Here is a 10,104-nt window from a genome sequence, read left to right on the forward strand (position 1 = left end):
GCATGGAAAGAGGCCCTTTGGCCCATTGTGTCCATGTCTGTCATCAAACTACTGTAACTGCATTTTCCAGCACTAGGTCTATAACCTTGTACACTATGGCAATTCAAGTTTTCCTTTAAATAGTTCTTAATGTCTTCACGGTTTTTGCCTCTACCACACTTTCAGCAGCAAGTTCCAGATACCCACAACCTTCATTTTCCTCAAATGGCTTCTAATTCTCCTGCTCCTTACCTTCAAACTGTGCCCACTGGCTACTGACTCTCTAGGGAGAAATGTTTGTCCCTAACTACACTGTCTGTGCCACTCAGAGCTTTGTACACCTTAATCCTCATTTAGCCTTCTCTGTTCTAAAGAAAGTAACCCCAACCTATGCAGTCTCTCTTCATAGTTGAATCACACCAGCCGAAGCAACATCCGGGTGAATCTCTCTGCATGCTCTCTAATGCAATCACATCCTTCATATAATGAGGCGATCAGAACTGCACCCAGTACCCCAGTTGTGGCCTAACTAACACTACTGCTCTATCATAATCTCTTCACTCTTGTATTTAATGACATAACTGATAAAGCAAATATCCCATATGACTTCTTAACCACCTATGTACCTGTCCCACTGCCCTTAAATATCCAATGGAAATGCACACCAAGGTTCCACTGATCCTTTGTATTTGCTAGGGTTCTAACAATCAATGTGTTTTCCCTTGTCTTTTTAGTCCTCCCAACATGCATCACTTGATACTTTTCAGGATTAAGTCCCATTTGCCAGTGTTCAGCCCATCTGATTAGATTGTCTTTATATTCCTGTGATCTAAAGCTTTCCTCGTCGCTATTTACCACACCACTAATTTTTAAGTCATTAGCTAAATCACTGATCATATTTCCTCCATCAATTAACGTACACTTTAAAAAAGCAAGGGACTCAGCACCAAACTGTGTGGTACGCACTGAACACAGTCTTCCAGTCACAAAAACACCCTTAGACTATCACCCTTGATTTCTGCAACTAAGCCAATTTTGGATCCAATTTACCACACTGCCTTCCATGGGCTCTTAATTTATTAGCCAGTTCGCTTTGTGAGACCTTGTCAAAAGCCTTTCTAAAGTCCATGTAGACTATATCAATTGCACTATCCTCATCGACACACCTCATCACCTCCTCAAAAATTTAAATCAAATGTGTATGGAATAGGCTGCCAGAGGAAGTGGTGGAGGCTGGTACAATTACAACATTTAAAAGGCATTTGGATGGGTATGTGAATAGGAAGGGTTTGGAGTTTCCATGCTGTATATCTCTATGACTTCTGTGCTGAAACTGTGTTGCTGGAAAAGCGCAGGTCAGGCAGCATCCAAGGAACAGGAGAATCGACGTTTCGGGCATAAGCCCTTCTTCAGGACATAATGGGCCAAAGGGCCTCTTTCCATGCTGTAAAAGTCTATGACTTTGACTTTGTGAATGAGTACACAATAGATCCTGGGTTCAAATTCTGGATGAGCTCTCCTGAATTGCATTTTTCAAAATCTGAGTAAGGACTTGCCCATTAAAGAGAGAAGTGAATCAATGAGATTTTTAACTGTAGAGAGCTGTTGAGGCTGTGTCCTAAAGAATATTCAAGGCTGAAATAGACAGTCTCACCTGATGAACTGAAAGAAGGACCGATGAACTGATTGACTATTTATCAGTAAGGAGATCTGGGATTATTGTGAAAAGGCAGGAAAGTGAAATTGAGGATTGTCAGATCAGCCATGATCTCACTAAGTTGACAGGCCAAATGGTTTACCTTTGCCCCACATCATATGATCTTATGGACATTATCAAGTTGGTGGATGAGGCAGTTAGGTGGCAAATAAGGTTCAGTGTGGAGAAGTGTGACGTGATAACACTGTAAAAAGAAGGGTACTATGACTAGAGAGTGTGTGCAGCAACAGAGGGTTCTGGGTGTATATGTGCATAAGTTATTACAGGTGGAGAGAATGATCTATTAAGCATATAGTATCCTGGGCTTTATTAATTGTGGTAGAGTACAACGAGGCTATGCTGAACCTGTGTAAGACATTATTTGGACCTAAATTGAAATATTATGTACAGTTCTGGGCATCACACCTTAGGATGGGTGTGAACCTATTAGAGAGAGCGTAGAAGAGATTTACAAGAATTTCCAAGGATGGAAAACTTCTGCTATGAAGAATTGGAGAAATTGGGATTTATTTCCTTAGAGAAGACGAGGTGAAGAGGAGATTTGAAAGAGGTGTTGAAAATCACAGTGTAGATAGGAAGAAACTGTTCTCATCTGTAAAAAGATAGAGAAGAAAGGGCACTGACATAAAGTAATTTACAAAAAAATGCAAAAACAATATGAGAAAAAGCTTTTTCATGCAGTAAGTGGTTAGGATCTGAAATAAACTAAACAAGTACAAGTTCCGTTTACACTTCCTGCTGCCTCGGGAAAGCAATCAACATAATCAAAGACTCCTCCCAGACTGGTTATAAGCTCTTATACTATCTTCCATCTGGCAGAAGATACATTTGAAAATACATAACAACAGATTTAAGAACAGCTTCTTCCCCGTTTTATCAGACTTCGGAACAGATCTCTCATATTAGAATTGATCTTTCTCTGCACCTTCCTGTCGCTGTAACACTATATTCTGCATTCTGTTCTGTTGGCCTGTTGTATTTATGTAAGGTATGATTTGTCTGGTTAGCACGCAAGATAATACATTTCACTATCTCGGTGCTTGTGACAATGATAATGAATCAAATCAAGAAAACCTAAGAACTGTGGATACTGTAAATCTTAAATGAATGCAGAAATTGTTAGAGGAGCTCAGCAGGTAAGGCATCATCTGTAGAGAGAAAGCAGATTTTAACCTTTCACGTCCAGTCACCCTTCTTCAAAACTGATTGTAGCTCGGAAAATGTTGGTATATATGCTGAAGATGAGGTGGGGGAGGGGAGAGGAGTTATCGATTAGTTGGAAATGGGGCTCAGAGAGCGAAAACAACAGATGGGCAGAGAAAGGAATGGGTCATGGTCGGTCATGGTCAGCCTGGGGAGAATAGATAGCTGTTAATGGGGACCATGAGTAGCTGACAGTGGGTTGGTTGTTTAACAGGGAGAAAGTGAGGACTGCAGATGCTGGAGACCAGAGTTGAAAAATGTGGTGCTGGAAAAACACAGCAGGCCAAGCAGCATCCGAGGAGCAGGAGGATTGACGTTTCAGGCATAAGCCCTTCTTCAGGAATGGTTGTTTAACAGCCCATGTGATGACAAGGCCTGGTGTGTGCGGGTTGGGAGGACATCAAAGAAGATGGCTCAGGCCCTAAAATTATTGAACTTGATTTTGAGCTCTGAAGGTTGCAGGATTCTCAAACAGAAAATGAGGTGCTGAGGAATAGCCATCGAATACCACCTCCTATCTCCCCAGACCCATAATGTGACCATTGAAGACCTGGCTATTGTGTCCACAATGGTCACTAATCTCATTGAATCTGGTGGTCTCCTTCCCATTACCTCCAAGCTCATAGTTCCTCTAAACCCACATAGCCCTACATCCTTCCCAAAGACCACAAACAGGATTGCCTGGGCAGACCCATTGTTTCTGCCTGCTCCTGCCACACAGAACTCATATCTTCAACTTTGGCTCAGTTTTTTTCTCCCCTTACCTCTTATATCTGGGATTCTTTTAATGGTTAACACCAGTTTCAGAATTTCCAGTTTGTGTGCTCTGAGCACCTCCTTTTCAGCAAGAACATGCAATCCCTTTATATATCCATCCCCTATCGGGATGGTCTCTGGGCTCGCTGCTTCTTTGTGGGAAAAAAGGCCTGAACTTCCCCGATCCTCCACCGCGCGGCCAAGCTCATACAAACTTTGAACAAGTTCTCCTTTAACTCTCTGCAACGCTTTCTCTCAATGACATCATCGGTGCTGTTGTCATCTGTTGTCCAGAATTGGAAAACTTTATCAATTTCACTTCAAATTTCCAACCTGGTCCATTTCTAACTCCTTCCTCCCTTCCTCAGCATCACTGTTTCCTGGGGAAAGGCTGGCCACCAATATCCAGTATAACCCACTGACTCCCACAGTTACCTGGACTATAAATCCTTACAGCTGAAAATGTGAAAAAGCGCAGCAGGTCAGGCAGCATCCAGGGAACAGGAGAATCGCCGTTTTCGGCATAAGCCCTTCTTCAGGAATTCCTGAAGAAGGGCTTATGCCCGAAACGTCGATTCTCCTGTTCCCTGAATGCTGCCTGACCTGCGCTTTTCCAGCAACACATTTTCAGCTCTGATCTCCAGCATCTGCAGACCTCACTTTCTCCTCCATAAATCCTTCCACACTACTTCCTCTAAAGACTCTATTCCATTTTCTTGGTTCCTTTGTTCCCATCGCATCTGTTCTGACAGTGCCAGCTTCTGCAAGGGAGCTTCTGAAATGTCCACCTTCTTCCTCAACAGAGGATTCTTCACCACTGTGATTGATAGAGCCATCAGCTGTTTCTGATTCATCTGTTGCACTTCAGTCTTCGCCCCTTCTCTTGACTCCCTCTGTAACCATAGGGTCCCCTAGTCCTCAGTTACCACCTCACCAGCATCCACATACAAAGGATCATTAGCCCCCATTTTCATCATCTCCAACAGGATGCCACCACCAGACACATGTTCTCTACCCTCCCTTGGCAGCCTTCTGTAGGGATTGTTCCCTCCAGGATACCTTTGTCATAGAGTCAGAGAGAGATGTACAGCATGGAAACAGATCCTTCGGTTCCACCCATCCATACCGACCAGATATCCCAACCCAATCTAGTCCCACCTGCCAGCACCCGGCCCATATCCCTTCAAACCCTTCCTATTCATATGCCCACCCAGATGCTTCTTAAATGTTGCAATTGTACTAGCCTCCACTGCATCCTGTGGCAGCTCATTCCATACACGTACCACCCTCTGTGTAGGTCTCTTTTATGTCTTTCCCCTCTCGCCCTAAACCTATGCCCTCTAGTTCTGGACTCCCCGACCCCAGGGAAAAGACTTTGCCTATTTACCCTATCCATGCCCCTCATAATTTTGTAAACCTCTATAAGGTCACCCCTCAACCTCTGCAGAAGGTGTAACACCTGCCTGTTTACTTCCTCCCTGCTTAGTATCCACATCTTCCAGATGAAGCAGTAATTTACCTGCACATCATTCAATCTAGTCTACTGTATTCACCACTCAGTGTGGTCTGTACATTGGGGACATAAAACACAGTCTGAGTGACCACTTTGCAGAACATGTGTGTTCTGTCCACGAAAATGACCCTGAGCTTCCTGTTGCCTGCCTCTTCAATACACTGTGTGCCCTGGTCAACATCTGTCTCAGGCTTGCTTCAGGGCTTTAGCAAAGCTCAATGCAAGCTGGAAGAACAGAATCTCATTTGCTGCTTGGGGATCCTGCAGCCTTCACAACTCTATATTGAATTCAATAATTTTAGTGCCTGAGCACCTTGTTCGATGTCGTTCCCCCAACCCTGAACACATTATCATTAGCATTACCATCAAAGCGCTGCTGCCACAATCAACTGTTGTCAGCTACTTATGGTCCCCAGTGACAGCTATGGATTCTCCTAGCCTGACTATAACCCATTCCTTTCTCTGCCCAACTGTCTCTGAACTCCATTTCTGCCTATCATTTACTCATCCCCTCCCCCACCTCATCTTCAGCATTATTACCAACATTTTTCCTAGCCACAATCAGTTCTGAAGAGGGGTCACTGGACTCCAAATGTTAACATTGTTTTCTCGTCACAAATGCTGTCAGACCTGCTGAGTTTCTCCATCTGTTTTTGCTTCTGAAATGTACTGCCTGTGAATGTGGTAAAGGCAGGTTCAATCAAGACTTTGAAAAGTACTTAGACTGTTAAATGCAAAAGAACGATGTTCGTTTCACTTGATATTGCAAATGTGGTGATTCAGCCTGTCATAATCCTATGATTCTGAGTGTGCTTGAACCATGGTTACTTATCTGTCCCCTTTCTTTCCAAGTCTGCACAAATTGTAAAGACTCTGTAATTTCATCAAATGAGGTAAACTGACTCAGCACACGCCAGAAATGTACCCTGTGCCCTTTCTGATCTTTAAGGTTTAATTCCTCATTGTCCAGATTGACTGAGCCATTGAAGTGCCTAACAACACGTGGAACTTATATAAATAGATTGGTAACTTGCAGAGAACTTGGATTAATTAATTACCATTATTGCTGTGTCTGATCAGTGCGGTACCATATAATGGAAATATACAAATTTCTCAAAATGGAATGATATCATGTCAAGCCTTATTATACTGAGTTTGAGATTGCTTCTGTGTGGCACCAAATCTGTGGTTAAAATTGAATCAGGTTATGTGCTGAGTGACTTTGCATCACTGAGGATATCCTACCTGTGTCTCGATCAGAAGGTTTTAAGGATATTTTGCCTATGTTGGAATCAGTAAAGCATTGCTCAAATTAATGAAATAAAGTGGCCTGAATTTGGAACATAACAAATATCAGAAGGAAAGTACAAGCCTGTACACATGTACAAAGCAAGGAGACAAGTTGCTGATAGAGCTATCTTCTGTTTCTAGTGTTTTCTGTTTTAGTTTTAGATTTCCTGTACGTTTTTTAAAAAAATTATCTCAAAAATCCAGTTCATTTTGTGTACAATACTCATCTCCATGGTAGCAGAAATTTACATAAGTAGAAAATTGAATTGCAATAAGAGTTTCATTCAAAATGACCCACTTTTAATTCTGGTGTTGACAGAGTCAACTTTTATTTCAATTCCTCGGATCGCATTTCTAGAGGAAAATTTCAGTAATAGAATAACATACAGGTTGGAAAAAGCACACACTGTCATCGACGAGGCCACATTGTAAACAGAGTATCGGTTTCAATTTGGCTTACAGTACAAATACTGCAACCCCTGTGCCTTCTACTCTGTCAGCCATTTATAAATGAACAGATGTTCCCACATACGTATGTGCAACACTAGAAATTTCCAGAAAGTTCCCAATGACTCAGTGAGTTTATCTAATGACGTGGAAAACTGCTAGATTCCTTTCACAGTCTATTGGGTTAATCAATCTCTAGCATAATGGCAATAAGGGTGTTACAGTGAACATATAGTTCATCAGTTATGAACGGAGAAAAGAAGCAAGGTTTACTTGCCTGATCACTATCACTGACCAGAATGAAGAGTGACTGTTCTTTAGGGACAGTATCACAATAAAAAGGTTCTGTATCCTAGTAAAAAATGTCCCCAGAAAGTATTATCCTAGTAAAGAAGCATACAGGACAGTCAACAAATAGGATTCATTGTCTTAGTTTGAGAAAATTGGTGATAAAGTATTTTTAAAAATTGCATATGTTGTTGCAGCATGTTTTCAAGAAGGAGTTAGATATAGTTCTTAAGCCTAAAGGGACCAAAGGCTATCGGGTGAAAGTGGGAGCTGGGGGAACTGAGTAGGATGAGCAGCCTACTCGTTTTGAATGGCGGAGCAGGCTCAATAGGCTGAATGGCTTACTCCTGTTCCTATTTTCTGTGTTTCAGTGTCCATGTTTATGACAAAACCAATAGTTTTTAAAAACTGAAAACTCCCAACTTTAGTTTTTATCTGGTGTTCCAGAGTACAGTCTTGTCAGTGTGAAATGACTCAATAATCTGGTTATGATCTCACAGAATAGACATGTTTGCTGATAGCTTCAGAATGATGGAATCTTAAATTGTATTAAGACCTTACTCTAATTTGTTGGAGCAGCTGACTTGATGGGTGTGATTCAGCAAAAAAAACCTAACTTTGCGTAGTGTTACAAATAAATTATGAAAAAATTGAATAATCTGCAATTAATGTGTTCTGGGGTTCAGCATTGTTTAATATTGTGAATCGTATGGTTCTTTTACAGAAAATATGGTTTTCAATATTCCAACATTTACCACAAATGTCTGACTAACTGGATAAAGAGTACTTTGTAGAGACACTGACACATTCTGTGAATGTCTGAGTAATGCGGAATGTTACCAAAATATTTCCCAGTGGAAAATACAGCTTCCCATGGATTCTGCAATCAGATAAAAATCCAACTGCCTAGGGGTTCTCCAGAATCCTGTCGGACAATCAGAGGGACAACATTCATTTGGATCTGTAAGCTGCGTTGCTTAGTTAGATTAAGGTATTGTGTAGAGTGTCTGCAAGTGAGATGTACGGGTGGAAGCTAACATCATTTTTCTGACAGTGATGCTGTTCAGATAAATTTGATGGAATTCACAAGTAAAACCACTATTTATTAATTATTCACTGTTAACTTTAATATTTAGATTTTCTTTTACGGCTACTTTTTCTCACCTAAAGGAGTGACTCTCTCAGGGATTTGCTTCCTAAGAACTGGGGATTTGTTCCCTATGTTTTCACTCATTTATTTCCATATGTGCTGACTGTAACTGAAGTTTTTATTTCCTGGATAGTGATTCTCAGTGGAAGTTGTGACCCTTGATACAACTTTCCTAAGAGCTGTGTTCCTCTGTGCTGATTCTCAGTGGGGTTCAGGTTCTCTGTGTTGGCTGTCACTGGAGTGTGGGTTCCAGTGGATGTTTACTTTGATTAAGATACACGTTCCACATTACAGACTCTCACTAATTCCCTCTGCGCCAAAGTTCACTGAAGTTTGGTTCCCTGTGTGTTCTCCAAGGGATACAAGATTTTAAAAAAATTTACTTACCCTGATGTTTGGATTCCCTGGGCATTGCTCATACTCTTTTTAAGTAATGTTCCCAGCCACTGATTCTTACAGATTGGGAACTTCAGAACTGAGCTAATGTCACACACCTGGGTCCTACCAGTAGTAAGATCATTCTTAACTAAACAGGAGTCAAACTATATTTTCATCCTTCCAATTTCACAGACAGCAAGACCAGTTATAGTTCCTCTTGTGCTCTGGTGTCTCACGTTAGCTAGCTCAGCATAATTAAGATTGAAGTTAGAACCTTGCTGCACTACTTGATATGTTTGTGTTTTAAAGTTTTAAAGTTAATGTAGAAATTGTGTGGTGTTGGGTGCTTGATTATATGAGAGAAAATGCAAAACGAAAACTAGGTAATACATTACTAATGCAAATATTTAATTTGTTTCTGCAGCTTGATTACAGCAACACTGGCAATACACACCAAAAATATCAGTAGGAGAAACTATTGCTGTTGGAATACTGATAACCAAGAGATTACTGAACGTGAAATTTACAGCGCAAGTACCTGAGTGTTCCGCAACATTCACATCACCTGCCCAGATTTCTTTAGGACGTATTAACATAACCAAAGAGATCTTGGATTTATCAAACTCACCAAAATAGTTTGTAACAATGAGTGAATTCTGGTTATGTTTTAACTGCTGTATTGCAGAACAACCACAGCCAGTAAGTGTATTATTAAATAAATGAATTCTATACTATTAACTGTTTACTGAAATGATTATAGTACAGAGGCATACTGAAGGACTTCAGTGGGATGTTCTGTACTTAGAAAAGAGAAGAGGCAGAAATTAAAATGAAATACATGCTCTTAACTTTGTTATGTGGGATGTTCTTTGATATTTGCAGTTATGTCATTTTTAGGGATATTAAGACATCTAAAATGCAAATAATGTCTACAAGCTTGTTTTGGAATGGAGGAAATATGAATAGAAGTCGATCATTTAGCCTCTAAGTCTGCTTCACATTCCAACTAGTTTATAGTTGATCTTACATCTTGATGCCATTTTGTTATTCCTATATCCTGGGATATAGAGTCATAGAGATGTACAGCATTGAAACAGACCCTTTGGTCCATCCCGTCCATGCCGACCAGATATCCCAACCCAATCTAGTCCCACTTGCCAGCACCTGACCCATATCCCTCCAAATCCTTCCTATTCATATACCCATCCAAATGCCTCATAAATGTTGCAATTGTACCAGCCTCCATCACATCCTCTGGCAGCTCATTCCATACACGTACCACCCTCTGCGTGAAAAAGTTGCCCCTTAGGTCTCTTTTGTATCTTTCCCCTCTCACCCTAAACCTATGCCCTCTAGTTCTGGACTCCCCGACCCCAGGGAAAA

General features: G+C 41.1%; 2 protein-coding genes across 3 annotated transcripts in view; one reads left to right on the top strand and one right to left on the bottom strand.

The window, feature by feature from the left end:
* LOC122565553 (ceramide synthase 2-like) overlaps positions 1 to 4,509 on the bottom strand; it is an 18,023-nt gene extending 13,514 nt beyond the window's left edge. Inside the window, exon 1 of the mRNA XM_043721606.1 lies at positions 4,316 to 4,509. Coding sequence (XP_043577541.1) covers positions 4,316 to 4,509 — 194 coding nt within the window. The remainder of the gene's footprint in view (positions 1 to 4,315) is intronic.
* A 3,628-nt stretch (positions 4,510 to 8,137) lies between these two features.
* LOC122565270 (CDC42 small effector protein 2-like) overlaps positions 8,138 to 10,104 on the top strand; it is a 13,300-nt gene continuing 11,333 nt past the window's right edge. Inside the window, exons 1-2 of one of the 2 annotated variants that reach the window (XM_043721052.1) lie at positions 8,138 to 8,156; positions 9,146 to 9,420. In XM_043721052.1, the coding sequence (XP_043576987.1) occupies positions 9,367 to 9,420 (54 nt within the window). In that variant the 5' untranslated portion in view covers positions 8,138 to 8,156; positions 9,146 to 9,366. Of the gene's footprint in view, positions 8,157 to 9,102; positions 9,421 to 10,104 lie in introns of those variants that run through there. The other variant, XM_043721051.1, reaches the window with a different exon arrangement.

This window comes from Chiloscyllium plagiosum, chromosome 31 (genome assembly GCF_004010195.1).
Source record: "Chiloscyllium plagiosum isolate BGI_BamShark_2017 chromosome 31, ASM401019v2, whole genome shotgun sequence".
Lineage (NCBI taxonomy): Eukaryota > Metazoa > Chordata > Chondrichthyes > Orectolobiformes > Hemiscylliidae > Chiloscyllium > Chiloscyllium plagiosum.